The sequence below is a fragment of the Serinus canaria genome, chromosome 8 (genome assembly GCF_022539315.1).
Source record: "Serinus canaria isolate serCan28SL12 chromosome 8, serCan2020, whole genome shotgun sequence".
NCBI lineage: Eukaryota > Metazoa > Chordata > Aves > Passeriformes > Fringillidae > Serinus > Serinus canaria.
Window position 1 is genome coordinate 13229805 of NC_066322.1, and position 16464 is coordinate 13246268.

Consider the following 16464-nt stretch of genomic DNA (forward strand, 5'->3'; position numbering starts at 1 on the left):
GTAGTGTCCCTTTTGCAGAGTAATATAAGTTTTTGATAACTAACAAGGCTTTGGCAGCTTTCACTTCTTTAGATAGCTTTTTACTGTATTCTGTTTAGCCTTACGTTGTATTCAAGGTTTTTGTTACCAACACTGAAGGGATGGTGCCACTTTCTAACACTGAGGGTTGGATGTGAAAGGGTCTTACAGATCTGCTTTGAACGTTGGAAATGGCAAAGGGAGACTTTCAGTAAGGATAACATTTTGAACTAGATGTTCTAGATAGGTCAGTATCAGCTTCATTGCATGTTGCATGATGAGAGAGAGAGCTAATCTTTAGCATCTCTCTCTTTTCTTCCTTTTCCTCTTTCTGTCTTCTCATCCACACCAGTAATTACCGTGTTTGTGATGGCTACTATAATACGGACTTACCTGGGTAAGATAGAACCCTACATTAACAAACTTCTAGCATGATTTTTAACTTTACAAACTCGGTCATTTTGTGGATTTCCCTTAATTTTAATTAACTATTTTTGAGATACCTGATTTGCTAAAGACTTTTAAACTATTACATGCCTTTATACTTTTAAATTGCTTGCCTCTGCATTTTGAATTTCCTAATTTTGACTAATTTTTATAGACAATTAAAAATGCTCTTATTAATTTCTGTTTAAATTCTGTCTAATAATTTTGTTTCTCTTTTCTGCTTATAATGCTTTCTAGCTATGAAGATAATAAGCCATTTATCAAGTAAGATCATTAGTTAGATGTGGAATTCACTGACTAAATTCCCTTTCCCTTTCATTCTGTGCTGTTTGCTACAACTCCTTTTCCTTAACCTATTCATGATGGAATCTTTTTTAGATTGTTCTGTAAAGTAATATCCATATTTTTGTCGCATTTCAGCAGGGTTTCTTCATGCGGAAGTTACATCCTCTAGCTTCAGTTTAGCTGAGTTTATCGAAACATTGATGATTTGGGCTCTAGGCTTTTAATCTGCTGTTTAACCTTTGTGCATTTGTGTTACATTATTTGGTGTCATATGGCAGCACCACTGTTTAAAATCTATGGTGTGATTAGTGGCTAAGCCAGATTTATCAATCTCTTCTCTAAAAGCAGATAAAGCAGTGGAGCAGCTGAGGCTTGTGCTATACTTCTGCATTTCAAAATAGTTTTGACATCCTATGCTGTTCTTGAGAAAGACAAAGGTTATATCTATTCTTGCTGTTTTCATTGGAGTCTAAGAGTACTGAATGGAATTGTTCTTTCTTTAATAGATAAAAGGTTAAACCCAAGGAATTTTTACATTTGAATGTGAAACTAGTAAAAAGTCAACTGCAGGAACTGAAATGTTAATGTTGGATTTGGAGAAGTACATTCTCTTAAGTAATGTTACTAAAATTAATTTTCTTTTACAGATCCTGGGTCCTGGGTGCATTTGCTCTCCTGTGTCTCCTTGGCCTAACATGGTCATTTGGTCTGCTGTTTATAAATGAGGGCACCGTTGTGATGACATATCTCTTCACAGTATTTAATGCTTTCCAAGGAATGTTTATTTTCATCTTTCATTGTGCCCTTCAAAAGAAAGTAAGTTACCAAAACCACAGATGAATGTTCCCTAACTCCTTAGAAATACCACACATAATTCTTAAAACCTAGAGATAAAATTAACAATTTGAAGAACTGGAGTATTTTGAGGAGGGTACTGGAATTCCAGTGCAGTTCTTGCTGTATGTGCTAGTGGGAGTCATGAAACTGCTCTGTGACCCAGACAGGTTTAACATGGATGCTGCATTTCCAACCTGGGCTTGAAAAGTTTCAAGGTTTTGTGAAGAAAATTTAAAAGTTTAACACTGGTAGTGTGGTACTTATTAGTCTAGACTTAGAGCCAAAAATCTTTTATGTCCCCATGAAACAAGTCCTGCCTTTGCTGCAGTGCTGCAAACAGAGGATCAGTTATGATATCAAGGCAGGGCACCTTTCCTGAGATCCCATTAAGCTGAGATCACATAAAGCTAAGGGTGATAGGCAGGGATTGTACTGTGTGTGCTCATTCATTACAAAATTAAGTGGGATGTAAAAATTAATTTTATTATGAACTTTGACACACCTTAGAACAAAGTGGTCATTAATGCTAGACACCTGCTAACAGGAATAGTTTTCTGAAGATGCTTTTTTTCCAAGTGTTTGCTTCCCCCAGAAATCCCAATAGCTTTGTGCTCTTCACTGGTGCCTCCCTCATGAGTGGGATGAGCTAAATTAGTTGTGCTGCCTTTCTCTGGATGAAAGCAGAAGGGTCCAAAAGGATCTGGAAGGAGAGAGAGACAAAGAGAGGCAGAGGGAGACCGAGAGAAAGCTTGAAGGGGAGACAGGAGCAAGCAGGAGAGAAGGAAAGTGAAGGGCACAGCTCTGTGGGACTCTTTTTTGGGTTCCCTGCACCCCTTCTCTTCCCCAGAGGGTGGAGATTGCTGCCAAGGATGCCTTAGAGGTATTTTAATGAAGAGTGCATGAAATATACTGAAAGCCTTTGTTAGAAGGCAGGCCAAAAGAAAGTAATGAGAGTTGAGACGAAGGGTGAACATCAAAAAATCCCACCCAAACAAACTTAACATGAAATGCAGTATGTCCTACATTTGGAAATATCCAATTTTCAGTATTTAGATTCTAAATATTTTTACTAGTTTTAGGCTGGAGACCTAGCAATTATTAACTCCCATTATAATTAGCTCACCAGAGACATAATTAACTGACATTTACAAGATAGTTTGAGACCATTGGATAAAGTGTTGTTTAAATACAAAAATCCAATGCTTATGTACTCAACTGTACCAGTTCTAACATTACCAGCATCTCTAAATTTGGTTTAGCCACTGGCATTCAGAGGTGTTTTAGGAAAAGATTTGGTGGGCAGAATTTTACCCAGATGAACATGACACTCCACTCATTTGGAGAGAAGAAAAGCACACTTAGCAGATTGAGCCTAAGAGAAAAAGATAGGGAAGAAAATGTAAACATTCCCAAAATGCAAATAATTTCTAGGTTAAGGTTTCAAATAATGTTTCCCTTTTTACTATTTGTATTGGACTTGAAAATCAAAAACAGAATCCTTTTTTATTTCTTTTTACAGCTGTGCATTGTTTTTATATAAGGTGGAGTCAGCAAAAAGCAATATTAAAATACCAGTCAAGTGTGAAAAAAACATAACCTAGAGCAATAAGATTTATACCTGAAAGAATGTTAAAGCTGCCATTTAAGATTTTTAAGTGTCACTGCCTTTGACTTGATATTGTCCTGTGCTCTGTCTGCATAGCTAATGTAGTCTTTTTATTTTGTTATTACTACTTGGTCACTAAATTGAACAGAGAAATAGAATTGTGGAAGTGAAAACTATTATGTTTCCAGTTCTGACGAGATGATAGAGCTGTTGCTTCCATCAGTTTCCAGCAAGCTATAATTTAGAAATAATGACAGTGGAATGTGCAGTCCTGACAGATAATGTACATTCACTGCAATACAGGCATTAGGCAAAACCAGCCCTGGAGGGTGGTATTTGGGTAAAAATACAGTTTTGATTGCTATTGTCTCTACTGTGTAGTGGCTTAGAGCATTTAATATCCATTAGTTTTTAGGAGTGTTTTTTCTTAGGTGTTATACCATCTAGTGATGATGCATATAGACCTATGTTTTCCAGGGTTAAAAATTATAATTCAAAGTTGTTTCATTTCTGTTTTCATTTCTTACAAGTCTTTTGTGCTGACATAGATAGGGGTTGACTTAAAATATGTACCATATACTTTTATAAAAAGCTGAATTATCGTGCCTAGCTTGAAGGTAAAGTACAAATTATTAAACTTTTCTTCATCCTTGTGATTTATAGAAACATCACAGTACTATTCTGTGAGTAAAACTCCTTTAGAAAACAGCACATTACATATGTAAATTAATTTTTTGCATTTTTTCCTCTCCCCTTTTTTGCATACACATAACTTTTTGTCTTATACATTTATAGGTCAGGCAGAATTTCCAGATTGGCTGAAATTCCTCTTTTCACAGAAACTCATGGGTCTCATTGATGTAGAAGAGACACTTAAGTTCCCATATAATCTGGCAGAAGATTTATGAGTTTAGACTTACACATCTATACCAGTTCTATCCACTGTGTCCTTTCACTGGTGCAGTCTTGCTGCCAAGATATGCACACACTCTTCTGTTATCTGAAAATATCAGGCAGTGAAGCAGTCATGGAATATAAGAGAACTAACTGCTCTCTAAAGTGATCCTGATTACTTTTATGGCAATTGCTATCACACATAACAAAACCAAAGTTTCCAGTAGGTCATTGGAAACAGAAGATGAATAAATGTAGCCCAAATACTGAAGTCATTAGTTTTGCTGCTGTCAGAAAAAAAAAAAGCATAAACATGGGTATATTCAAATTTCTAGATTCAACCAAGACAGGAATTAGAATTTTATGTTTCAGTCTTAAAAGTGAAAGGTGCTTCATTCCCAGCCCTTATGGTTCAAAAGGTGACTCTGGAACACTGGCAAGTGGCTCCACCAGCATAGCTGAGGCTGTGCCTGCAGTGGGGCAGTGGTGTTTGTGAGCTCTGTTCAGGGCCAGGGCAGGTGTGGCCATCTGAAGCAGCAGCTGGAAGAGTTATACAAAGTAAAAAAAAATCCTTTACAGGCATTGGAAATTTTGCACTCTTTACTGGAAATCATTGCATAAGGGCTAGTACTGAGCAGTGCCCAAGCCCTTCTTGCCTGCTAGGATGGGAAGACAGGCTTGCTGTGCTTTCTGCACCAAAAGCTCTCATAAAAGCTATTCTTTTCAGCCAGCATTCAATTCAGGTAAACTTCACTATATTAATCTGCAATATGAAAATTGAATAAAAACAATTCTCTAACTAAGTAATGATTATTCAGGGACATTGCTAAGTGTGTGTATACCTTGGAAATAATTGGTTCAAAACTCCTGGGTAGCTGCTAATACTGCCACTAAGTAGAGAGAAATATGTGGGTTTGCTAACAGCCAGCAATTCAACAGACAAGAATTATCTATTTCCTTGAAAAGTGAGTAGTTTCAATGCAAGGTTCATGTGTTTTTGCCAGCAGCTATTTAAAACTATTTTGTGTGCTATGCAATTTTTTTTTTCCCCCACAGGTACGTAAGGAATATGGGAAATGCTTCCGACATTCCTACTGCTGTGGAGGACTTCCAACTGAGAGTCCCCACAGTTCAGTGAAGGCATCAACCACCAGAACCAGTGCTCGCTATTCCTCTGGCACTCAGGTAACAAAGATTGTGACAGCATCTTTTAATTACCTTATTTATGAAAACCCTACTGAGATGTCTTCCAGTCAGAAAGACTAATTGTCGTCTCATTATTGTCATTTAGATGGTAAATACATACTTCTGCATTGTAGAATTATTTCTTTTTAAACAGTTATTTTGGTATAATACAAATATGTTATTTTTTCTTGTAATTAGGGAGTGATTTATAGGAAGGTTCATACCATCATGTTTCATTGAAATGAAGTTTAATAAATTAGAGTTTTAATAATACAATAAGGGATTTTCATGATGTGCTAGAAAAATGGTTTACTTTGGGCTAAAATAAACACAAATATTGTACATAATAGCACATGAGTAGGAAAAACTCTTTAGTAATCTGCTATGCTTTTGTCTCACTGCTTTGTGCTAACAGAGTCGGATAAGGAGGATGTGGAACGACACTGTGAGAAAACAATCAGAATCGTCTTTTATCTCAGGTGACATCAACAGCACTTCAACACTTAATCAAGGTCAGTCACTGGGAACATTTCGGTTTTAGAATCCTTAAATTTATTACAGATCTTATATCACTTAACACAGAAGAATTGAAAATAGTGTTAAAAAAATAATCTGGAACAAGTGTTCTCTAAAAGCAGAATTTTAAAGTTATCTACCAGCACTTTTGAAAACCATGTTCCCTTAACTGGCCCCTGCCATAGAAGTTGAATTCTTCAATTCATGGGAATGTATTTAAATTAGTTTCATCAATAATTTAGCTTAAAAGCAAGATCATAATTTTAAATCTTTCCTAACCTTTATAGGTTAAATCTGAAATAGAAATATGAGTGCAGTAACATTTTAATGCATATTTGACTGATTTTTAGGTGCAGAAATTTTCCCAGTGAAATCTAATTGATATCATTTCTATGCAAAAGATGTCTGTAAAGCATTTATCTTTTCTATTTCAAAGAGCATCATATCTGTAACATGGAATAGAATCCAGATTTTCAGGCACAGAGAAGTCAAAACTCAAAACTTCTCATCTCAGATAGACTTTGAAATCTGCAACTTCATTCTCATGTCCACACAGAAGACAAGGGTAATTTACCAAGACAGATTGTCCCTCCCTTTCTCCCCTCCCTCCTGTGTTTTGGAGGCAGTTTCAGCCAGCAGTGGAGGGAGAACTGCTCTGTGTAAGCCAGGTTTGAAGCCTGTTCTTCCACCCAGTCCTTGAGTGAAGAGCAGGTAGGCCTGGTCACTCTGCAACCAGCTCCTGCTCCGCTCCAAAATTTTCAACCAGAAAACCCAAATTCAGGATTTGATAGCAGGAACGTGTATTTACATTCATTTTGGAAGTAAAAACCGTGGTGTTTGCAAAGCAAGAGGTATCAGAAAGCATGATTCTACTTTTGCTATTTGGTACATAGAAATTGAGTAAGACCTGTGGTTCTCACTGCTCCTCCCACCCCCCTTATGAATCCTGCGTGTTCTTCTGGAAAAAATCAAAATTAAGTCACTTCTCCTAGGTAGAAAATGTATATATTTCATGTCTCTTTCAGTGTCTTACTAAAATTCCAAAAATACAAGCACATAAAATTTGGTAATTACTCTAATTTTCTGTCTCTGACTCCTGAGGTTTGCCCTAACTGGGCTGTACTGTTAGTTAATTTAGTGTTGAACAGAGGTCTCAGCAGCTTCTCCCTGTTTCAAGTTCCAGACTCAAGTCACTGGAGATGTTCTGCCATGATTAGAAAAATTGTTATCAACTCTGTTCACTTATAATTTTGTCACTATCTCAGTGATACATATGTATTAGTGTAGTTTAGTAATTAATGGCAAGTGGCATTTTTCCTTTAAAATAAAAATCAAGCTTTTAATTAAGTTTTTTTTTCTTGTAACAAAGAAATTTGGATTGAAAAAAATAACTATAAATTACACGTAATTAGTCTAAGATTAAATATGGCATGCAAAATTAAAAAAAACAAGCAAATATATATCAATTATTTCTAGTAAGAAGTACTTTACAATGGGAAAAAACTATGATAATTTTTTTAGTTGATCACTAATAGAAACTTTCGAATAAGATTAGCATAGTCAGACCATAATTCTCTAGAAATTTTTTGCTCATTTGTAGCTGCTAAGTAGCTCTGGGAGTAGAAAAGCATTAATATTTGGAATATATATCATTACTTGACAAATAAAAATATTTATACTATAAAAATAGAGCTGCTCTCTAATTGTCCTTGGGTCTGTAATACCCTGATACTGATGTACTGCTCTGCAAAGTAATAAAAAAGGAACTTGAATTTAATCTTATTGAAATGTTTAATTTAATTTTTAAATCACAGCACTTTTTTTGTAGTAGTTGGAAATCAGAGATCAACTGACTTTTTAATAATTTCTCAAAATATTCTGGTTTTTTATCTGATTGTTCTGAGAGTGTTTAAATGGTGTTGTGTTAACATGTAAATTTGAGTTTACAAGAGTTCAAAAGAGTCTGTTCGTGTAGTATTTTTGTTTGTCTTACATTGTTTGTAAACTGATAGTTTAAAGAAATTTGTCATTCAAGGAATTCTTTTTTAAAACCTGGCAGATACATTTGCAGCATGACTGTCCCAGGAGAAAATGTGAACGCTCTGATTTCTTAGAGCAAATATTTTGCTTTCCCCTCAGCATGCATACTTTTGCATATACTAAGATATGCTTCTTGCAATTTGTCATCCACTGTCTGTTTGAAAACAGCAATTCCCTTCCACTATCTGTGTGTTTTTAATAAAGTGAGTAACAGCTTTACTGTTATAAACCTCCTGTCATAAGAGGTTTTTCAATACCTTTCAGTTTGAGAAATTCAGTTCTGTCAATTCTGGACAGAAGTGCTCCCTATGATCATTTTTAAAGTCCTAATAGCTTTATGTAGTGCCTTGATCTCTAAACATTTAATTGCTACACTTGTGTAACAGTGATTTTGTATACATTAGTAAATATCACTTTCACTAGATGTTTACTTTGGGGATTTGGACAGCACCTGTGAATTACTGGAATCTAACTGTGTTTTCCTTCTCCCATTTCCAACGCATAGCTCAAATACATCCAGAAATTTTCAGCCGAGTTACATTTTAGAAATCCTACATGATTCATGATGAATAAAAATTATTCTTTATTGAAACTGTCAGGCTAAAATTAAGCAACTGACATTTTTTTTTTCTGTTTCTTTTGCTTTAGGAATGACTGGCAATTACCTACTAACAAACCCTCTTCTTCGACCACACGGCACTAACAACCCCTATAACACATTGCTCGCAGAAACTGTTGTATGTAATGCCCCTTCAGCTCCTGTGTTTAACTCACCAGGTGTGCTTATACTTCCTGAATAAACTGCTTTTCTTGGCTCACTCCAAATTCCCTTTTTTCCCTAGATAGAAACTCAAGTTGCAATACCCCAGCCGTACAGTCTGAATTTCTGAAATAAATTCGAGAAATGCAGTGTTGCCAATGTCAGCTTGTAAAACTGCACTATATTATAGTAATGCCTTTGCCCTAACAGTATTTACCAATAATTATCCATGTTTTTAACACAGGTGGCATAAATCTTAATATACTATTAAAGGACTGACACCACATGGTCCGAGAGCCCATCTTCAAGATAAATATCACTTAGAGGTATCATGTCTATGCAATATAAGGTTGACTCTAAAGCTTGCTGAGAAAACCCTGCTTACGGAATGGATGAGATACTAAAGCAGTGCAAGGCATCTTGACACCTTTGGATACCCCGGTGTAGAAAATTGTATCCAGCCTCAAACAGAGCTAAACTATAGTATAGTGCAGCTTTATTGGGAGATCATTTTCCTGTAGGAAAATCTCGAGATTAACAGTTAGAAAAGTTTAGTTCTGTAGGAATAAAGGGTGTCATCATTTACCTAACATTCTGTTGTTACATTATCTACTTGCTTTTTTTAACGATGTTGCAGTTCATCAGTAAATATCTTGCAGATACTGTTTGATGAGCCCTAAGATCACTTTAGTGTAAATAGAATGATAAATCTTTGAAAAAGAGCTCATAAAACCTTGTTTCCAGTTTTTATTTCAAGTCTCCTTTTTAACTGAACTGTAGTTTCTATTTTCATTCTCTTGTTTTCTTACTTTCCTTATGCTTTCCTCTAGCAACCTACAGAGAGACAAGTATGGGAGTAAAACTTAACTTTGCCTATCAAATGTAAATTTTTTCAGCATGATTTTTAATGGGCACAATTAAAACATAACTAGCGGTCATGAAGTAGACTCAGCGGGCAAGTGGTTCACAATTTGCAAATAAAATGTTTCCACATTCAAAAAGTACTTGCAAACTGCTTTTTGGGAAATACCATGAGGTCTGTAGCAAACCCTATTAGTAACACAAGTTATGCAATGCTGAAATAATTTGCTGTTTAAAACCAAAGCAGTATCATGCCGAAATGCTTAATAATTTACTCATATTTTTACATTCCTACAGTAATCTTGCTACAGGCTGTGAAAGATTTCAAATTAATTACCTGATCATGGGCAACAAAATTTGCCTCATCAAACCAATTTGAATATATTCTAGCATGCTTAACTCTGCAGAATATCATAGAAAACTCATTTTGGATTTTGGATTTTGTATTTTGATATCTCTTTAGCAGAGGAAAAGAAAATAAAAATTACAGAATTAAATCACTTTCATGAGGGAAATGAATCCAGCATGTGGTCCATGTGTTGTCTACTTTTATAAATGCCATATGTTCTGCACAGCTAAATCCATTGCAAGAAAAATCTTGGAACATACATGAAATTGCAAAACTACATAGCTGTTTAATCAAAGCTTAAAGAGGCTTTTCAAACAACCCTCATCACTGTTAAAATCAGTACACATGGAGAAGAGTTAGCAATAACACAAATGCAAAATGACTTGAAAATTGCCAAGAATTTATTTGGAAATGATTACTCTATTTTTCAAAGTTGAGGACAAAAATCTTTTCATGAGAAAATGCAATCTCTTTTTAATTGAAAACAACATTTCCAGGGAATATTGAATTTTCTAGGATAAGCTGCAGCTTTAATTATGAAAAAAGAAATCCACAAAATGAGAAAATGTAAAATCTTTTCCAAAAAACTTTTCCCTTATACTCCTCCAAGCCTTGCATATTATGCAGCAGCCTCACAGTGGTCAGTCTCATTTCAGTAAAGTCACTTCATTCTTTCTTTACTTCCAGACATATCTGTAGATAAAGTGCTTTTCTAGGAATGCTCTAACCATCTGATTTCCATGGTTCAGACTGTTTCTTGCAAAGTTTTTTTTTCTCTTTTTTCTTTCTTTTTTTTTTTTTTTTTTTTTTTTTGCTTTGCTTGCTTGGGAAGCACTGTGCTGTCATAGTTTACATGTCTTTTGTGTCTATAGGAAAACCTTTTCTTTATCAAGTTATCGGAAAAAAAAGCCAAAACCCAAAGCATAAAGACTTTAATCATCATAAGACTTCATTTTCCCCCCTCTTAAACTCCTTTTCATGTTTTCAGCAGACTTACCCAATCTGTCATTCCCTCAACAGCTATGAGATATCAGCCATGGCTGATTTCCTCTTCCCATTCCACAACTAATATTTATTCTTTGGTTTAATTTCTGTGACCCATACTTACAGAAATTCCTAACATTTCTGCATTTGACTTCCATGCCCATGGTAACTGTGGGCCTAGCTCTTAATTAACTATTCTGGTTCATTCAGCGCTGTCACTGTGACTGATGCAGACTGCAGGCAAACTTTGACCTTTAGGAGCCTGGGGCCTTTGTTGGCAGACAGAATATTAGTGCAAAAAAATTGCATTAAGTGGGAAAAGAAAAGCTGTTATTGCTTAGTAATCTAATTTGCTGAACCCTTGCTCTGACTAAGTTGCTGAGAAGCTCAGTAATTCTTCATCATGTTACAATAAATCATTTTACTTTCTTTTATATATCAGCTACTCTTAGGCCAGATAGCCTGAGCAGACAGACATGATGTGAGTTGTCCAAAGTGAGTCATTCCACCTGCTGTCTATCGTGTTGTTGGATGGTGCTTGTGGGCCCTGGTCCCTGTAGTGTGAAAGATGGCTGTCCTTGTTTAACATGAATTCTTTGTATTTATCCATTTTTTTTCATTCTTTTCTTTACTTCATCTCCAAAAAAAAAACAAAACCAAAAAAACAGGAAAAAATGTTAGAAATGTTGTTAAAGTAGTTGCTTGCCAGTTATGTGGGTTTATGTTGTACATTTACCTTCAGTTATGTCTGTGATCTAATTCCTTTTTAATTTAGTGTTGTTTAGGACAAATTCTGTTAATTTTCTTTTTCTAAATCATGGTGACGTACTTCAAAACATAGATGCTTCCAAATGAATTGCTTTGCATTACATATGCAAGGGCATGGAGTGAACAGTTCCTTGTGGAAAAGTCACATAATTGACACTAAATTACGAAATTCAAATGCCACGATTCCCCACAGGAAACACACATTGCTATTTTTAGAATGCATCTTTCCTATAAGGTGTGCATCTCTTTACATTTGGGAATGTTCAATAAACTAACTTTTCTCAAGTTTCACTTCCAAGTACAACTTTGTCCTGAACTACATTAAAGAACTTTGTTAAAAAAAATTTAAAAAATTAATAAAAATGTGATAAAAACTTGTCAGGGCACTAACCAGAGCTGTCCTTTTCCATTTCAGGACATTCACTGAACAATGCCAGGGATACAAGTGCCATGGATACTCTACCGCTAAATGGTAATTTCAACAACAGCTACTCGTTGCGCAACGGAGATTATAACGACAGCGTGCAAGTCGTAGACTGTGGACTAAGCCTGAATGATACAGCTTTTGAGAAAATGATCATTTCAGAGTTAGTGCACAACAACCTGCGGGGCAGCAGCAAGAACCACAACCTGGAGCGGGCGCTGCCAGCCAAGGCTGTGATCGGCGGGAGCAGTAGCGAAGATGACGCCATCGTGGCAGACGCCTCATCTTTGATGCACAGTGACGCCCCCGGGCTGGAGCTCCACCACAAAGAGCTGGAGGCCCCGCTCATCCCTCAGCGGACTCACTCCCTTCTGTACCAGCCCCAGAAGAAAGTGAAGACCGAGGGAACTGACAGCTACGTCTCACAGCTGACAGCCGAGGCCGACGACCACCTCCAGTCCCCCAACAGAGACTCTCTTTACACGAGCATGCCCAACCTCAGAGACTCTCCCTACCCAGAGAGCAGCCCCGACGTTGAAGAAGACCTCTCTCCTTCCAGGAGGAGTGAAAATGAGGACATTTACTACAAGAGCATGCCAAACCTAGGAGCTGGCCATCAGCTTCAGATGTACTATCAAATCAGCAGGGGTAATAGCGACGGCTATATCATTCCCATTAACAAAGAAGGATGTATTCCAGAAGGAGATGTTAGAGAAGGACAAATGCAACTGGTGACAAGCCTTTAATAGTGTAGCAAAGAAATATTAAAGGTCACGTTCAAGTATTAAAAAGACTTAATTGGCCCTGTGAAGGCTCCCTCATATCCGCTCGAAGAGACAATTCTGTTGACCCTGTGGTTCTCCAGTAACAGGGATGACTGGACCTCGCAGTTCTGTGAATTTTTATAAAACAAAAACTTTGTATATACACAGAGTATACTAAAATGAATTATTTGTTACAAAGAAAAGAAATACCAACAAGGTATTTACGATATCTTCTGCTGCTGAATTTAACAAAATTGTGGAAAAAAAGAGAAATAAACACTTTCCAGCCATTTTACTGCAGCAGTTTGTGAACTAAATTTGTAAATATGGCTGCACCATTTTTTTTCCTAGGCCTACATTGTATTATATACAAGGCGTAGGCTTTAAAATCCTGTGGGACAAATTTACTGTACCTTACTGTTCCTGACAAGACTTGCAAAAGCAGGAGAGATATTCTGCATCAATTTGCAGTTCACTGCAAATCTTTTCCATTAGGGCAAAGATTGAATACATGTCTAACCACTAGCAATCAAGCCACAGGCCTTATTTCATATATTTCCTCAACTGTACAATGAACCGTTCTCATGAAAAAATGGCTAAAGAAATTATATTTTGTTCTATTGCTAGGGTAAAATAAATACATTTGTGTCCAACTGAAATATAATTGTCATTAAAAAATAATTTTAAAGAGTTTGAAGAAAATATTGTGAAAAGCTCTTGGTTGCACATATGTTATAAGCTGTTTTTCTTACACTGTTCATAGTACGATAGTTTGTTTAAAATGCAAGTTCTACCTGTTTTCACTTATTTTTTCACTGTAAACAGTGTTCTGCTTTGACAAGTTAGTTTTTATTCTTAAGTTTTGAATTTTTATTGCCAAAAAAAAAACCATAATTGGGGAGAAAGTTGTTTTAGAAGCCAATTATGCCAAGCCTTGCACAAATTTGGTGTAGCTAACAAAGATTGTAACTCAATTCCCTGTTCATTCTTTAATCAGGGTTGGGTGGTAAGGGGTAAAGGGGACACTGGACACTTATCACAAGCTTTCTCGTGAATAAAAGGTGCCTGTCCTTTAAAAAAAAATAAATAAAACATAACTATAACTCTTCCATATTCCTTCTGCCTATATTTAGTAATTAATTTATTTTATGATAAAAAAATCAAATGAAATGTAAATGGTTTCAACAAAATTCTGCTTTTTTCATCCCTTTGTGTAAACCTGTAATAACGAGCCCATCACTAATACCCAGTGTAAAGTTTAACACCTGTTTGACAGTAAATAAATGTGAATTTTTTTTCCAAATAGGTAAAATGTGCATTATTATGTACGAAGCATAATTGGCATCAGCAGTCCTTCAACCCAGATGTGTCCTGCCTAGAATGGCATCTTTGCATTTCATGATTTAAGTGTCAAGAATTCAACAGAAACAGTCTATAGCTCTACAGAAGACAGGTCATCTTTACTATTCCTTTGTCATGATTGAATAGGATCAAACCCAGATATAGCAGGGTCATTAGGAAAATGTACTGTAAAGTCATATATTTGCATAACTTTTTAGTAGGCATCTGCACTGAAATTAAAAATTAGGTGGTTAACACCACTCTCATGTTCTTGGCAACAGTAATTAGCAGTTAATTATTAGTGATGAAGATACATTGTTGCAGTGGGGAAAACACAAATAAGCAGCATTTGGCTAGCACTCTGAGTGCTATCTAAATAATTCATCCATCATGGCACTGGTTTGTGTTAGATAAATAAGCATGACTGTCCCTCTTTTTATCAAGCTAGAGAGCTGCAGAAAGCAGCTGATGCCCAAGATGTTATCCACAAATCAGTAGCTAAATTGGAAGTCTGAAATCTTTGTTGTGTTGATTCCGAAGCCTCTTCTGTTCCTCTCACCCAGGGCCTTTCAAAGGCAGCATCAAGGACTGCATTTGTCACTACTTCCTAAACTGCGTTCTTTCAAATACCTCTCAAATTAAGGCCCCATCGTCACAGAGGCCACAGTTTCACATGTGGCCACTATGACTTCCTGTATGACAGCAGCAAAAATTCACTTGAAAGTTGTATCATTACCTTCTGATGCATTGGAACATATAAAGTCCTTTTGGAAAATAAGTCAATGCATTTTTAAGAAGTTTGGATTTCAGAAGAATGTTTTGGGCTAGGCTTCCCACTGTTGAGAAGGTTCAAGCTCTATAAAACTAAAATCCAGGCTGAGATGGAGCTGTGGGGTTCAGGTAACCTCAATATATCTATTCAGGACTGTGACACTGTAGCAATTGTTCATAAATAAAAAAGCATCTCCACCATCAGCCACTGGTAACTCTTGCCAGTAAGTTCCTTAATACTTAAAAGTTACTGTGTTTGCAGTAGAGTCACTGAAACATAGAAAATTTAATCAAAACACACTACAACAAGAAGGGGTTTACTTCTTTAGTAGAGATGCTTTAAAAATAAGAAGTCTCTATGAAACAGGACTTAGTTCTTAGAATTTGCTGATTCAGAGTACACAGCAGACTCCGTGGAGAAACATTTATTCCCTTAGTCTGTCTGGCAAAAGCATACTTGCTGCCTTCTACCTAGGAAATCATGTTCTTAAGGATTTCAAAATTGTAGTCAAGTAATTACAGTACACATGACCTAATAACATCACCAACTTTCTGGAGAATCTTCAACCCTATTTCAAGCAATTACTCCTTTGTGTCAAACTAAAGGTGGCAAAACTACATATTGGAGAAAGGTTTGTAGCATTGTGATCTTAAATACATATTCAACTACAAATGTAACAAGTATTCATAAAACAAGAAAATGTAGCTGATTAACCTAAGATGAACCAGCTCAACCTAAGCATCATAAGGGAATTCTTTTGTTAGCTTCTTTGTAATGTAGATGTTGCTTTTTAGTGAGCCTGGTTTTTTTTCAGTGTTGAGCTAGTAAGTGTCCAGTGATTGGCTTGCAGCCAATACATTGCCAAATTTCTGTTGGTGTAATTTCTCAGTGTAGTAGATTACAGTATAATTATATACTTGAAGCTTATTGTAATTTATGTTCTCTTCTAACATTCCTGCCATCTTGTCTTGGGATCAGAAGGACAAAGAATTCAGAGGAAGAGTTCAAGAATAGCGAAATAATGGCAGCAGAATTAATGGAAACAAGTATTTCTTCAGGGTCATCAGTTAACCAGTTCCTATGATGGTGCCCACACTATGTTGCTATTTTAGGCACTGTCTTTCAGAAGAGCTGTAATTTTCTTATGGCTGGTAATCTCCTGTTAGTGTTAACCCTACTGGCTCAGTCCAATTCTCCCTTGTAACTTCAGTCCAGTTATATTAATTCCTACAAAAGATTGAATGGGATGTGCATTTAGTGAACTGTTGTATAATGGTGCTATGCATTGTCTAATATAAAATACATCTCAATTCTACATAAGTGAACCATAACATGAAGAAATGCAACACTGGTAATAACGTAGTTAAAACTAACCTTTATCTGTAAATTCTACAATACACCTTTGCTTATTTTAAATTTGAAATGAAGTTACTAATAAAGTTTACATATATTCACTTATGTAGGCAATAAAAGGTGTTTCAAGTTGCCATAAATTATGGATAAAATATGTGTCATACTTGATGTCCTAAGTTTTAAGGATTTTTTTTTTTTTTTACTACTCAGAACAGACATTAACAGAGCAAAAAAAAGTAAATGGTCCCTGTGTACTGTAG

At 35.9% G+C, this 16464-nt stretch overlaps 1 protein-coding gene across 13 annotated transcripts in view; it reads left to right on the forward strand.

Moving 5' to 3' along the window:
• The window catches only part of ADGRL2 (adhesion G protein-coupled receptor L2), a 387495-nt gene extending 371880 nt beyond the window's left edge, over window positions 1–15615 (forward strand). For 7 of the 13 annotated variants that reach the window (XM_018912304.3, XM_050977757.1, XM_050977756.1 and 4 more), the window contains 5 exons: window positions 1398–1566; window positions 5144–5272; window positions 5688–5784; window positions 8477–8605; window positions 11966–15615. In XM_018912304.3, the coding sequence (XP_018767849.1) occupies window positions 1398–1566; window positions 5144–5272; window positions 5688–5784; window positions 8477–8605; window positions 11966–12720 (1279 nt within the window). In that variant the 3' untranslated portion in view covers window positions 12721–15615. Of the gene's footprint in view, window positions 1–1397; window positions 1567–5143; window positions 5273–5687; window positions 5785–8476; window positions 8606–8832; window positions 8915–11965 lie in introns of all 13 variants that reach the window. The other 6 variants (XM_050977767.1, XM_050977768.1, XM_050977763.1 and 3 more) reach the window with 4 other exon arrangements.
• The last annotated feature ends 849 nt before the right edge of the window (window positions 15616–16464 follow it).